This window comes from Epinephelus moara, chromosome 24 (genome assembly GCF_006386435.1).
Source record: "Epinephelus moara isolate mb chromosome 24, YSFRI_EMoa_1.0, whole genome shotgun sequence".
NCBI lineage: Eukaryota > Metazoa > Chordata > Actinopteri > Perciformes > Serranidae > Epinephelus > Epinephelus moara.
The window spans coordinates 28,546,229-28,561,817 of record NC_065529.1 but is presented as its reverse complement, the minus strand read 5'-3'; the positions used below and the strand labels follow the sequence as shown (position 1 = coordinate 28,561,817).

General features: G+C 40.1%; 2 protein-coding genes across 2 annotated transcripts; one reads left to right on the top strand and one right to left on the bottom strand.

Moving 5' to 3' along the window:
- The first annotated feature begins 5,122 nt into the window (after positions 1–5,122).
- Positions 5,123–7,795, top strand: LOC126385960 (green-sensitive opsin-like). Its single transcript, XM_050038009.1, has 5 exons — positions 5,123–5,569; positions 5,741–5,909; positions 6,567–6,732; positions 6,854–7,093; positions 7,189–7,795. The coding sequence occupies exons 1-5, from the start codon at positions 5,185–5,187 to the stop codon at positions 7,285–7,287; spliced, it is 1,059 nt and encodes a 352-aa protein (XP_049893966.1). The 5' UTR covers positions 5,123–5,184; the 3' UTR covers positions 7,288–7,795.
- A 1,349-nt stretch (positions 7,796–9,144) lies between these two features.
- On the bottom strand, positions 9,145–14,043 carry LOC126385962 (green-sensitive opsin-like). The gene is made up of 5 exons (XM_050038011.1): positions 13,631–14,043; positions 13,313–13,481; positions 10,779–10,944; positions 10,307–10,546; positions 9,145–9,598 (listed from the first exon to the last, which is right to left on the bottom strand). Exons 1-5 carry the CDS (start codon positions 13,992–13,994, stop codon positions 9,500–9,502), a joined length of 1,038 nt encoding a protein of 345 aa, XP_049893968.1. The 5' UTR covers positions 13,995–14,043; the 3' UTR covers positions 9,145–9,499.
- Positions 14,044–15,589: the final 1,546 nt, after the last annotated feature.

Here is a 15,589-nt window from a genome sequence, read left to right as displayed (position 1 = left end):
CACAGGCACCAAAGCAGGTCATCATCATCTGAGCTGACTAGGTTGTAGATGAGAGGTTGCAGGAGCATCTTGATTCAAAATCCAAGTTCAGATCAGGACAAGCATGCAGAGCCGTGATCTACCAGATAAACCTATCGTCACTCAAAAAGATTTCTCACATTTCCTGTTGGACATGAGGAGGATGTACAAGTTCTTTTTCTTCACTAAGTGGATGGACATGATGAGCTTGTTTGTGGATGTGCGCAATCGCCTTCCACTTAAGTTAATTACAGTTTCTTGCTTCTTATCAAATGAGACAGGCTCTTAAGCTCAGTTTATTCAAGGACAAGTAAAGATGAGATAAACATGAGTAAAAAAAATAAGTAAACAAGCAGTATTAACCAAGCAAAAACATGCACTAAAAAAAGCAATAGCCCGCATTAAAAAGGCACAAAATAAAAGACTTAACATGTATGAACTACATAATACAAGCAATAAAATGCATTATACAAGCTCAAAACAAGCATAAACAATAGTGCACAAGCAAACACCTACATTAAAAAAAAGCAATACCCTACATAAAAGAGCAGAAAATAGAAAATAAACAAGCACGTAGTACATGAAACAAGCAAAAAACAACATTAAACTGGATTTAATCTGTACAAGCAGCTTTTCCTTACAGTGAAATAAAAATGATGCATCGCCTGAAACACTGATATTTTATATGCTGAACATATTGATTTACAGTGGACTGAGTAGTGTCTTGCATCTGTAGTACTGCTGCCCACTAATGTGGCCAACTCTGACAGCTGCTTTCAGCGTTATCTGTCGTCAGTGACCTCTCCTGGACTTTTAAGAATGGCTGTCTTCATATAAACAAAAGGCACTATTTGATTCTAGCTTGGCAACTGATAACGCTGCTGGGTGTTAATGAAAGATTACAAATTGGATAAGTCTTTAACACACATTTTCGTTCCAACTTGTGGCTTTCAGCTTTTGCTGTAACAGCCAGCTCACCCAGCAGGTGAGACCAAGTTAATCCAATGAGCATAATGACATACACAGTTCATCCATTTGGAGACAGATACTGACTGACAGTTACTGGCCGGAGAGAATAAACATATAACCATTTGACATAATGTGTTCAAGCCGAAATGCGGTACTTTTCTTGATCTTGAGCTAATATAATAACATAACATATAACCATTCAGTTTAATGCAAACAATTATTGCCTGGTGCAGGAAGCTTTGCTCAACATATGCAGCTAACATTAGCTACATTGAACTAATGTTAGTCAAAGTGTTAGATAGTGTTGTTTCAGCCACCAATGTACATTCATATATTGATGCGCAACCATGTCTTGTGTATTTTGTAAGTAAAACTGACACTCCGAAAAACTCCTTGTCCCAATTAATCACCCAGTTTCTTTTACTAACCTGGTGTAGCTACACATTTTGACAAATAAAGGTCTGTCTCAATTAGAAGCCTGGTCTGGTTGCCAAGCTGTTAATTGTTATAGAAGTTCTTTGGATGTATAAAACCGGATTGTTGACTACCTACTTGAGCCAACATTAGTTAGCTGTTTAGCACATACATATATAAATGTTTAAACTTTTGTCAGTATGGAGATGCTACACATTGTTAACTCAGCTTATTTCATTTTACTGAAATCGTGAGCACCAGAGAAGACAGTAAGTCATTCAGATTTACCTGCATGATAAAAAACAAGTGGTGACTTGATTACCTGCTAAGTTATTAATGTTTCTTTAGTCTGTAAGGATCCACCAATCAAAAGAATCACAAGTGTTTTTCATTACAATTAATCCAAGTTGTGATTATTGTTTTAACAGGATAAAATGGTGTTGTATCGGCATGCCAGGTGCCATTATCCTCGGGTGCCGTGAAACAAGTCTCATAACATAACACATAATTGATTTGTTATTCGAAGCCTAATTTTTATACAAGTAATTTTCATACTGGTTCCAAGAAACACTTTGAGTGCACATCATGCACTTCAATTGCTAACAAATGCTAACCTATATTTTTTTTAAACTCTTAATACTTAACATATCCATCACACCTGTAGCCAAATAGGTTTTTTTTCTCAAAACTCCATTTTGTAATACTAACTCTATATTTTAAAATTTAACCCAAAAAAACTTCCCTATGCACACTACATTAGGGATGGGTCACGATTTTCGAATTTTAAATAGTCATTTTATTTTTGAAAAATTGATTTTTTAATGCGACTATACAGTGTGCCAGTAAACCCGGAACTCCGTTAGCGCTTTTAGAACTTCCGGTTCTCAAAACGTTTTTTGAATGGGATTTTTGTAAAATGCCTCAAATAAGGTCTGTGGTTAACAAAAGCTTAAACAAGTTTCAGGTTTTGTTCTACGACATAAAACACGTCAGTAAATACCCTACTTGTGAATTTTTAAGCTTTTACGTGTCGTAAAAAAGACGGTTGCTAATAAGTTGCTCAATATGACTACAAACCCTGTCGGGGACATTAAACGTTATCACCCCCGAACAGGCAAGAGTGCTGCTTATTTAGCTTAAACAGTCCGATTTCCCCATTATACAATGTTTTTAAAATAAAGCGGCCGAAATCAGTTGAAAGCTTAGTGTCGGTGACGTCAAGAGTCATGCGACCGTGGAGTAGTCATGTAGTCCGTTAAAGCCTAACGTTAGCTTTTTACTTCTGGCTATCGCATTTAAGCTTCAAATGCGGTATGAAAGGTGTTCATATGTGAAGATTATCTTGCTGAACAAAACCTGTAAGTATCATAAACTTGTGTTAGCCACAGAGCTTATTTTCTGACATAATCCAAAACGCAATGCAAAAATCACATTGACTTTCTCTTCCGGGAACCAGCGCGATGCTAAACTTGCGGGTTTTGACGTCAGCCCTGGCACACTCTATTACTATTCGCCATCTTATTCCCCCCCTTTATTTGACATGCAATTCAGCACCTAACCGCACGAGGGCAGTATAGGATTGCTACAGCGGTGTGAGATGGGCTACCAGCTAGTTTGATGCTCTTCTACAAACAGGAGAAACATGCAGAGACTACTACAGTCATCAAAAAGTTCTGTGTGGAACAACTTTGACAAAATAAATGAAAATGAGGTGCAGTGCAAACTCTGTGAGGCAAAGCTTGCGTATCACAAGTCTACAACAAGTATGCACAGTCATTTGAGAGCGAGGCACACAGGAGGCGGCGAGGGACCGTAACGCCAGGGCCACACCGCCCGCGGAAGCGCTGCGAATAGCCTCGAAGTGCCGAGAAGCGAGGCCAGTTTCTTTTCGGCTCCCATGTTAACCGATTGTGTCATCCACACCGGCGGCGCCGCGCAGCTCCGTGGCTGACTCGCGACCTGCAGTGATTGTTTCGGTGTCTGGTCTGTTTTCTGCGCGAGCGGTGAGCCGCGAGCGAATGTGTCAAGCCGGGTGACGGAGACAACAGCTGGGAGCAGAACCGCTTGTCGACTGGCGTGGAGAAATGCCCGATGTGAACGGATGTGCTCCGGCTCGGGCGAGAATTTCGGTGCACTGCGCTTTGCAGCACTTCCGCTGGCGATTATTCGAAAAATTGTTGAATAGTTGCCATGATTTTCGAATAGTGTTTTTGCTTGTGCTGCCCATCCCTACTCTACATCTACTAAAACACTGCAAACCCGACTCATTATCAAATCATTTCTATCCAAGATGGACGTTCAGTCAATAGCACAATGACTTTAAAACACTTTAATGTTTAATTCTATACAATATTAAGTCTATTGCTTTTTTATAATCACTTTAATTTCACTGTAAACCACTTTAATTTTTTCAGCTGAGCACCAAATGTGCAAGTGCATTTTTGGCAACATACTATCTAAAAGTAAATGGGCCATCTTTACTGCACAGTAGAAAAAATAGTGGCAAAACTGTTGCATTAAAAGCTTTATTAGCAACATGAAATTGCTGCCAGAAATCAACAAAGAAATCCAACATACATAGCCTCTGCTTCCAGATGTGTAAAAAATAAAATACACAAATGCAGTAAAACATACACAGAAAGGAAAAATGACCAACCTATACCATCTCCTCTGAGTTGTTCTGTGTCCACACTGAACAAAGTCAATCCTCTGAAAAATTATTCATGAGGTAAAAATTTTTTAAAAGCATAAAAAATATGTTTGTTACATTAACTTATTTTAAGAAGTTGGTCAAAATCCAAAGCATTTCAGTAGATGAAATAAAAATAAATAAGTTAGAATATCTTAAATAAAATAATTTCACCCATAAACATCACCACAACTTTTGGATTAATATTTTGTTGGTTCAACCTAATTAAATTTTGTGAGATCAAAGCAAATCCCACTGGGTGTACTAATATAATTGTGTTGTCACATTATAAAAGACTCAACCTAAAAAGATGCATGCAAATTTTTACCTTAATTTTTTTAAGTTGAACCAATTAATTATTTTGTTGTGTGTGTTTCTGATTGAGGAATCAGCTGTTCACACAACTTAAATCAGCTATTTCTCAATGTCTCAGTGATCTGTTCATTCAGATATGCTCATCAGCTGTTTGAGCGGAGCTTCTGAGCTGCCGTTGTTGCAGACACAGATGCTTTATACTACATTTAAGGTTTTGAACATTAGGTTTTCATTTCTGGCATGCTGTGTGCAAACATTTGTGAATAAGACAACAAAGATCCATGAATCTAGTCATTTTTAGAAATGTGTTCATTGAGTGCATATGTTGTGCTACTTATGTTTAAAGTTTTGAAAATGTGACTACAGATTGGATAAAAGGAAGTTAGAGACTAAAAAACTTTTAAACTAACTTCAGTCATATCTTCTTACTGATGGTCTCGTTTGCTTTTCCAGGGCATATCGAGGCATCCATATTAATTGAGACAGTTTCGTAAACAGTTAAAAACTTCTTGTAGCTGCTGTAATCAGGATTAGGAGAACTCCCCCGTATCTCATAAGTGGAGCAAATCACTTGGGGCCGTGGCCTCTCTATCCTGGGTTAAGTTGAATTACCGTCCTCATTTGATTTCTCTCAGTCCTTTAATCCCATTTTGGCAAAGTCCTGACAGGGTTAGTGGTGAGGTATAAAAACCAGACTCCGCAACTCTGACCATCGAGTCCACAGACACTCTTGGGGTTCTCCAGTTGAAGAAGCTCAGAAGAACAACAGAGCAGAGAAAATGGCATGGGACGGCGGAATCGAGCCCAATGGCACAGAGGGCCAGAACTTCTACATCCCCATGTCCAACAGGACTGGGATTGTTAGGAGTCCTTTTGAGTACCCACAGTACTACTTGGCGGATCCCATCATGTTCAAGCTTCTAGCTCTCTACATGTTCTTCCTGATCTGCACTGGAACTCCCATCAATGGCCTGACATTGCTGGTAACGGCTCAGAACAAGAAGCTCAGGCAACCTCTCAACTACATCCTCGTCAACCTGGCTGTGGCTGGGCTGATCATGTGCGCCTTCGGATTCACCATCACCATTACATCTGCTGTCAACGGCTACTTCATCCTGGGAGCCACTGCCTGCGCTGTCGAGGGATTCATGGCCACACTTGGAGGTATAAAACTACCTGTAGTCTTTCATAATGCTTGAATAGCTTCTTAAAATTCCCTTTAAAGTTTCCTCAGGACTTTAGAGTACAAAGACCATTGGCTTTACTTCTTAAACATCCAACAACCTAAAAGTCCACTTTTGAAGCTCCTCTCTAAGATTTCTTCTCTCTCTGCAGGTGAAGTCGCTCTCTGGTCACTGGTCGTGCTGGCTATTGAGAGATACATTGTCGTCTGCAAACCCATGGGAAGCTTCAAGTTCACTGGAACTCATGCAGGAGCTGGAGTCCTTTTCACCTGGATCATGGCTCTGGCTTGTGCCGCTCCTCCCCTTGCTGGCTGGTCCAGGTAATTCACATTTGGACTTGCCATTTTACTGACAGTAACTGAGACTTTTCTAAATACTCTATATGGTAAAATACTGGGTAGACTCAAGAATTAATGGAAGACTTGACTGGATAAGACGGAATAAAATCCTTTGGGGAAATTAAAAACAAATTTAAAGATCTAACCCCAAGAAACAATATCTTCCTGACATAAATACTCACAGGAAGCACAATACCACTTACTCTTTTAAAAGTTCTGAATGGAGGCTACTGGACTTCAAAGAAGTGACCACAGCTTAAGTTGAAGGTGCGAAGCAACACTTTGCACATAACCTCAGACTTTAGAAAGACTTTAAGACACTGTAAATCAATCAGTGCCATTACCTTTAATGAATGGATGGAACAACTCAAAATAGCATCATAGGAGAGGCTGACATATTGCATGTCAGGAAGGTTTGGAGATCTTTCTCGGTCCTGACCGAAAGGCTGACTTAATTAAGGGGATCAGCTCCCTTAATAAAAGGAAACAATAAACTTTTAAATCTCTAAAACTTGGCAGTTATGATTTAAAAGTATTGAGAAACAAACTACAAAGGCTTGATGAATTCACTGCGTAGAAGCATAGTTGTACAGATGCAGAGATGATTTGCAATAATTCCATGTCTTAAACCTCACACAGGTACCTCCCTGAGGGCATGCAGTGCTCCTGTGGACCCGACTACTACACTCTGGCTCCAGGCTTCAACAATGAATCATATGTGATCTACATGTTTGTCGTCCACTTCTTCATTCCCGTCTTCCTCATTTTCTTCACTTATGGAAGCCTTGTGCTGACAGTCAAAGCTGTAAGTTCATGAAATGTTGTACCTCTGAAGTCCAGTCATTCTGTAGCTGCTTTTCATTCAAAGCTCAGCAAAAGTGTTTGTGAATTCTCATGATGTTTTTGGGGGGTCTCGCTCACTTTAGGCCGCAGCCCAGCAGCAGGAGTCAGAGTCTACCCAGAAGGCTGAGAGGGAAGTGACACGCATGTGCATCCTGATGGTCTTCGGCTTCCTGGTAGCTTGGGTGCCATATGCCTCTTTCGCTGGATGGATCTTCATGAACAAGGGAGCTGCCTTCACCGCCCTCACAGCAGCTATCCCCGCCTTCTTTGCAAAGAGCTCAGCCCTGTATAATCCCGTTATCTACGTGCTGATGAACAAACAGGTTGGTTTAAGAGAAAATCGTCTTCCAGTGTTTAAACCCATCACAATGCCCATTACATGCTCCTTATTTCAACATCCCTTTCTGCTCTTTTTCAGTTCCGTAACTGCATGCTGAGCACTATTGGAATGGGAGGCATGGTGGAGGATGAGACCTCAGTCTCTGCCAGCAAGACAGAAGTCTCGTCTGTGTCTTAAATATAGACATTTTCATAACCTGGACATTTTCCTTTCTACTGTCTGTTTGATCGGGAATAATCCTGGATGTGGACTGAGTGAAGTTCAGGGATGTCTGGACTACTTGACCAGTGATGAACGGCTCCAGAAACAAACTCGTCAACCTTGTCTTTTCTCTCAAGGATGTTGGAAAGTGTTTTTCATTTCGATGTGAATTCAGAATTATTGCAAGTATTGGTACGATCTGTGAACACATGTATGTGGATGCTCAGCTTGACTCCCCCTGCTGTCAGAGGCACGGCTGCTGTCCCTGAAAGGTTGAAGCTATTTGGCACCATTGAATCCACGTAACATCCTTACAGAACATATTTGATATTTTCTCTCTTACATCAGGGGGAGCACATTTTGTACCGTATTCTCCAAATGGGCAACTATATACCATGTAACACAGTCTTTTTGTCACTTGCTGAGTTGGTCATCATGAATTGTAAACATTGTATATATTTAAAAATGAACTTAGTTAAATAAATAAATGCATGCATGAATATGTGTTGTCATGGGTTCATTTCAAACGACAGGCCATAAAAACTGGCTGCCAGTATTATAATACGGTATTTACACGGGTTTAATTACACTCACAGAGAAGCTTAGGTTTCTCCTGCTCATGTTGTGCAGAGCTAACCCACCTGACCATATGCTCCTTACTAAAGCCTCAGCCTGCTTCTGCATCCTGCCCGTGGAGGGCATCTGCACCCACAGGATACACCTTAGGATCGTGCCATCAGGACTATTGGATCATGACAGTCCAGAGAGAAAAAAGGAGTGTGGTAAAGCTAGATCAGGTTAATCCAATTAACAAGGAAAAGGACAGGGATATAAACACCAGACTTTTGCAAATCTTATTTGCCACACTGGCTCAGAGAACAGTGTTTAACGTTGAGTGCAGAAGTGCATGCACATGAGCCTACATCAGTATCAGTGCAAAATAGGGAAAGGAAGTCACGGGAGATAAAGGATCTAAGGTTCAGAACAATGCAATAAAGGCAGAGAAGTGTTACAGTCATGGAGGTGACTGCAACTTCCTTACTTTCTACTAATAAGCAGTAGTTAGGAAGTTATTGAGGATAAACTCTGCTGTGCTGTAGTGCAAAGAAAGAGTGTACCTGCATGGGTTGTGGTCGCGTACATTGCTCCATAGCACCCACCAGAGGGGGGAAGTTGAAATAATTAATGTCCAGGGTGTTAGTAGTCTTCTTTTTCCCCACCTGTGTCCCAACACAGATGGTGTTAAGCCCTGGAAGGAGGTTAGAGAACATCCTCTACTGGACCCTTGTATGTGACCTGACTGTAATGAAGTTACCTGGGGTACTTGTCACCTGATCCAATCAATTTTTTGGTCTATTGGTTTAACCCTGGTGACTTCATAGTCCTCTGTAAGTCTTTTACTAGGGTCAGTGAGATGGTTAACCTCAAAATGTGCTGTGCGTCATTTAACTATATTCTTAGGGTATAGCAGAGGTAATCTACTTAGAAATGTCTTTTGAATTTACACCTTTTCATTGCTCGTTTAAAAGTTTGATCCTGTATTTTTTTTGCCTCCTAACCCTACAACATTCTGTTATACCATTGAGACAGAGTTGAAAGCATACAACGTTGGGGCTAATTGAACAGTCAATGGATTGCTCTTCAGCTCCAAAGAAGACACATTTTGGCTGCATATCCATCATTAAGTCCTCTTCAGTGTAAAACTAATATTTACAATTCTCAGTTTCCAGGTTCAACTGTTTAAATATCAAAGAAAATAAGAACAACCAAGAAGTCTTTTCATGCATGCATTTAATAACTTTTTTCCTACACTTTCATGTTTACAAAATATATACAGAATATTATGACGGAGGCCAACAGATACGCTAACCTCTCCACATCATAAATATACAAAGATGATTCTCACCCACTCGCACATCCAATCATACCCATCACCATTATTTGAGCTGAGATATGATGCTGGCGTCCAGCTTTTTTTTTTAATTTTTTATCACAGACTCGAAACAAATTGAGAATGTGCACAGTAAAAACGCTGCAGTAGGCATGTTTTCTGAGATCAATGTCCATTTGTGGCAGAAAAAGAAAATCATTCGCCGGTATCCATTCGTTCATTTCCATTCCAGGACAGCCATTCAAAATCAGGAAGACATCAGAAAAGAGGAAGTCGGGAGGTGTGAGGTGCTTAGCTTTAAGAGACAGAAGACACTTCTGTCTTGCTGGCTGATACTGAGGTCTCATCCTCAACCATGCCTCCCATTCCAACTGTGGAGAGCATGCAGTTACGGAACTGTAAAGGAGAAAACATACAGAGGTGAGGCGTCAGAACAAATATCGCCATGTAGGGGAGAAAATCAGGGAGACTTCAGAATCACATTTGTTCCTAAATCTCAAATCTATGAATTCAACAGCACTAATCCAAAAGGTTTGCATTAATGAATACATACCTGTACATCTACTTACAACTACTTTATAGTGTGATGTAAACCATATGTAAATGCTAAATATGGGAAATATCAAAATAAATGACAGGTTGCACCCTCAGTGATTGACTGTTGGTAATTACTTCCTGATAAGTCACTCTGTAATGGCTTTAGTAATGGTTAATAGCTCATTTACTAATGTTTTATACATCAGTTTTAAACCATTAATAAGGAAAAACCTCTAGGTTGTCAGGCTGTGGCTGGTGTTCATCCTCCTACAGCAGGAACATTTAATTAATTACTATTTACATTTACAATTGCAGATGATTTACTAACTTTGGGTTTATTAACCTTTACTATAACAGGTATGCATTTGCCTTAAATAAGTGCAGACTGTGGTTTATTTTCTTTATAGAATTTTCATAACTTGGTGACCCAGAATTTGTTTTGAGTAATGGCTCATCTTAAAACTATTTATTAATCATTTATAAAGCCATTAGTTTCATGGGATGACTTATCAGCCTTTGGTCCAAGTGTCTGCAGTGAGAGTTCACACAGAGCAGCCATAGACTGACCTGTTTGTTCATCAGCACATAGATAATGGGGTTGAACAGTGCTGAGCTCTTTGAGAAGAAGGCAGGGATGGCCATGGCTGTGGCTGAGAATGCAGCTCCCTTGTTAAAGAAGATCCATGCAGCAAAGCTGGCATATGGGGTCCAAGCCACCAGGAAGCCCAGCACCATCAGGATGCACATACGTGTCACTTCCCTCTCGGCTTTCTGAGTGGATTCTGAGTCCTGCTGCTGAGCTGCGGCCTGAAATGTGTTAAAGCAGAAGAACAAGAGGGAAATTAGTGACACATACAATTGATAAATCTGACTTGTACAGAGCTTTTTTGTGTCATCAAAGACACATGACAGCATAAAGAAGGGGCACAAACTGCTTTTAAAATGATGCTGGGGTAGGTTTCAAATACAAAGTACTGGTGGGTTGAATGTGTCACTGACTGGTATTACAGCACAGTAGAGTTAAGGAAGTAAGACTTACAGCTTTGACTGTGAGCACAAGGCTGCCATAAGTGAAGAAGATGGTGAAAACTGGGAAACAGAAGTGGCAGGTGAACATGTACATGACGTATGACTCGTTGTTGAAGCCTGTAGCCAGGGTGTAGTAGTCGGGTCCACATGAGCACTGCAGACCTTCGGGGATGTACCTGTGTGAGAACAGAGGGGGCAGCAGAGACAGTCAATTCACAGTGTACAGTCAATGAGCTCTGAGGGGGAAATGCTGCAGGCTCTTAAGTGTGGAAATGTACACCGCTACATTTCACCAGCTGTAGAATAATGCCTGAAGCAGAATATTTGGATAAGTCCAAACATCCTTGTCCCCTAGTGGAAAAATCACTTTTAGACAGCTCGAGCAGATCTCTGTGTCAGACTGCGCTGGGCTGTAGATGAAATCTTGTTTGACAGCAGAAGATCAGAGAACTAATTTGTTGCACCGTCTGTTCAGACTGCAGCTGAAACTTTAACACAGTATCGTGCTGTCCTTCAAAATGTTCACCTACTTCTGCTATCCAAAGTGCATTTGCTATATTTAAGTATGCACAGTTTCGAGGTACAGCACCTAAATCAAGTATTTCCACTTAATGCTACTGTATACTTCTGCTTGACTACATTTGACAGGGAAATATGTGCTGGTCAGTTAAAAAATCACATCTTATCAAGTTGTAAAATATGAGCTTCAAATTAAAATGCTGCTTATACATTTATACATCAGTAACAATAACACACTATTTAAGCATGTAATGAAAGACAGCTCTGAAAGTACTTTTACTGGTCATACTTTAAAGCAACTACAAGGGATTTTTGTTTGATTTTGACTGCCCCTTGTGGACAAAAGCAGTAGTGTTTCTTAGATTGAAGATGGCATTTCCTACGAGCACCGTCGCCTCGAGCTGTAAAGATCTTGATCTGACTAAAGCATGCATTCATGCAAGTGTAAGAAAGATGCAACTTATTTTCATTCAACTTATGTCAGCCAAAGTGTTAACTAGCTTTGTTGCTGATGTTTATGTCATGAATAAAATAGATCCAGGAGGAAGAGGGCCAATTTAGGATCAGTTTCAAATCCTCTGAAACCCTGCAATCCTCTCCATTCTCTAAAGAAAAATGTCCTCCTGCTTTCTTTTAACTTGTACTGCTTACTGCAAAATTTTGCCCAGGAAAATGTAAATATAGGCTCTTCCAGTCTGCAGGCCGTAATTTTTTTCATCTGAATTTGCAGGGAATCAAAAAAGCATTAAGAATACCTTCATAGACACAGCCAGTCTTCTCGGTGACTGTATCATTAGCTTATGTAGGCTATACAGAGGCTTTACACTGAGACTGTTGGGTCAGTTGAAAACTCCCTGTGACTGCTTTAAGGACATTTGATTGGTATTAATAAATCGATACTTTAACATATAAGCAGCATTTTGAAGGCATGACTTTAATTCAGGCTTTTTGTTTCTTTAAGTGTCACTAGTTTGTAGCTTTTGTGGGTGCTAAACTTTCCTGAGACACTGTGCAGAGAAACTGAGAAAAATTAAAAAACAAAGACATTTAAAAAAATAAATAAAATAAATCTGCATCAGATTTCATTAAAGTAGCTAGTACTATTTTTTTGTTTAGTTTTTTGTTCTTCCACATGGGTTAGGGGCTGTTTGCATGATTGAATACTGCCTCAGGGCATTTTCACACCTATAGTTAATTTGCTCTGGTCCGAATCAGTTGAGTTTGTCAACTTGGAGCATGTTCCTCTTAATGCAGTCTCTTTTCACACAAAGAAAAATCAAAGCAAACTAAAAATGCATCACTACAACCATGTGAGAACATTCACTCTGCTTATTAGTGAGCAAGGAATCAAATAAAGGAAGAAGGTTCCTAGTTCCAGACTAGTCCACATCTCTGTAAGAGTAACCTTGCTATATGCAATTTAACACGGAGCAACAGCAGAGTTCGCATTTGCTCACAACTGTGGAAATTATCTGAGCAATATACCAGGCAAAGCTATACTTGTAGTTCAAGGTAACAGCTTCACACTATGCAAGGAGGATGGCACCTATAGCTACAGGAGCCATTAAGCTCCTGGCACAGTGCTCAAGATAGCTGGATCAGATCCAGGTCAGATTATGAACCCAAGTTGGATTAATTGGCACTAAAAGGCAAAGGTGTGAAAACACCTTAAGGTGTGAAAACCCTATTAGTAAGGTGTGCTTCATCCCTCTTCAGCTTCACTCAGCCAAACAAAAGCTTTTGAGTCCTGTCAGAAACCCTAGGGTGATGCTGCCGATGCTACATCCATGTTTTTTATAGTGTGTGGTTAATGTCGAAGGCTCTAAATCAATATATTGCTGAAATTAACTTACATGTCATATATTCTATTAAGTTTCTCCTGCACATGCTTAAAAATTGCAGCAACCAAAGAGTGTTCCCTTGTACATGTTGGCATGTGAGTGATGTTTTTAAGGCAGACTAAAAAACATGCGGTTCTATCCTTTAATGTGTCTGTTTCGTAGGTGTTTGATGTTAGATATTTACCTGGACCAGCCACCCAGTGGAGGGGCAGCACAAGCCAGAGCCATGATCCAGGTGAACACTACTCCAGCTCCTGCATGGGTTCCAGTGAACTTGAAGCTTCCCATGGGTTTGCAGACGACAATGTATCTCTCAACAGCCAGCACGACCAGTGACCAGAGAGCAACCTGACCTGCAAGAAACAAAATCATCTGGTTATAATTATGTTTCGGTGGCTACAGCTTTGCAGTGGATATTTTAGGCAGTACTGGGAAATATGGAAAACATATGACAAAAGCAACATTATGCTGTAAGAATGTCACAAAAATTGGTAAAACATACCTCCAAGGGTAGCCATGAATCCCTCAACGGCACAACCCATCGGTCCGAAAATAAAGTAGCCATTGATGGCAGTTACAAAGGTGATGGTGAATCCGAAGCAGACCATGACCAGTCCAGCAATAGCCAAGTTGACCAGGATAAAGTTAAGAGGTTGCCGGAGCTTCTTGTTCTGAGCTGTGACCAACAGAGTAAGAAAGTTGATGGGGAAGCCAGTGCAGATCAGGAAGAACATGTAGGCAGCCAGCAGTTTGAATTGGATGGGATCTCCGAGGTAGTACTGTGGATATTCAAAAGGACTCCTCACGAGCCCCGTCCGGTTGTTCATGGGGATGTAGAAGTTCTTGCCCTCTGTGCCGTTCTCCATCTTGCTTGACTTGGGAGGATCGACTGTCTGTGTTATGACCAATGCAGTGGTAAACCTCTCTACCGCTGATCTTTGGTCGAGCTTTATACTGCCCAAAAAGTGGATTACAGGAGGATTGAGAATAGGTCTTTACTGTAATCCTCTATAATTCATCTTATTACCACAGATAGGCATTAACTAGTAAAGGTGTCTAGCCCAATTATGCAAGTGTGAAAAGCACACATCCGTCTTTTCTCCTTCCTTTTTTATTTTTTCATGGTCAGTCAAGGCACTTGTGCTTGAAGTTGAAGATCTCAAACCTATCTGAGGAGAAAGTAAAATATTTTCTCAAGTGAAATCTCAAATTTTCACCAACTAAAAAAAGTTATTTTCCTCTTGTTACTGTGTGAATCATTCCATACAACTAATAACCAGTCACACATTTATATAGTAGATAAAATACTTTGTAATAAATACTGTTCAAATAAACAGATTCTTAATATTTTGAATATTTCTAATGTTTAACTCGTTGTTGCTTGCTGATTGTTTTTGTAAATACATTTATTTCTTAACAAATAATAGAAATCAAAATGACTCATAATGATAAACATTTTAGAAAGTTGTTCTAGTATAATCTTATTTTGCTGCCGTGTGCTTCAAATGGTGTAAAAGCACTTTAATGTAAACAACCAGTTAGAGCAGAGGGGTCTCTAACGCAGCTGTCAAAGGCTGTGTCAGAGACTCTTCAGCCCTGACTGGTTGTTTTCAGTATGCCGCAGTAAATTTTAGCAAATGCCAGAAGCGATAGGAAGAAGAGGAGGGGCAAGATTTTTTCAGACTATCTGTCTCATGTACGTCTTTCAGAATAAAATGACAGTTTCAGCAAATATGACAAAAGGTTACTGAAATCACTTTAAATGGGCAATGTGTCTCACAATCTAAAATATCAGATCAGGAAACTTTCTGTTGCTGCTTTTACACAGGTTGGACCTAGTACTGCCTCTGTTCACCAGCCCGCTGTGACCCCCAGCATTTGGGTTTGTGCTGGCAGGCAAAGTAGTCCCCTAGGTGGAGCGTATGTGACACTTAGCTTGTCTCATTTGTGGTCTGAAGAACTCAGAGAGCTGCAGAGAGCGGAGCAAGGAGGGGCTGAAATCAGAAAATCAATGTGGGAGTTTTTGGTAGCTGTTACAAACAAGGGCGAGATTTCCGTTCAACATTTGGGGGGGCAGGGACACATACGGAGTGGGGGAATCCTCCCTTGGGAATTTTTGAGCATCAAACACCTCATTCCCTGCATTCTAGTGATATTTGCCATTATATTTTTATTTTAGTTTAGTTTATTTGATTTATAAGAGGACAGTGTGCAATGACATTGATTATTTACAAGGAAAAAAAAAACATGGTTGCACCAGATTTAGCGAAACACTAATTTCCATCTGTAGTCCTACACATAAGTAGATGCAATAAATCAAAATAAAATTCAAGGCGCAATGCAGACTGCAGTAAATCCATGTGCCTAACACATAATAAAACACAGAGAGGGAACACTTCACTGCACAATGAATACTTTTACTTTTTAAAAATACAGATTAAGTACATTTTGCTGGTATTAC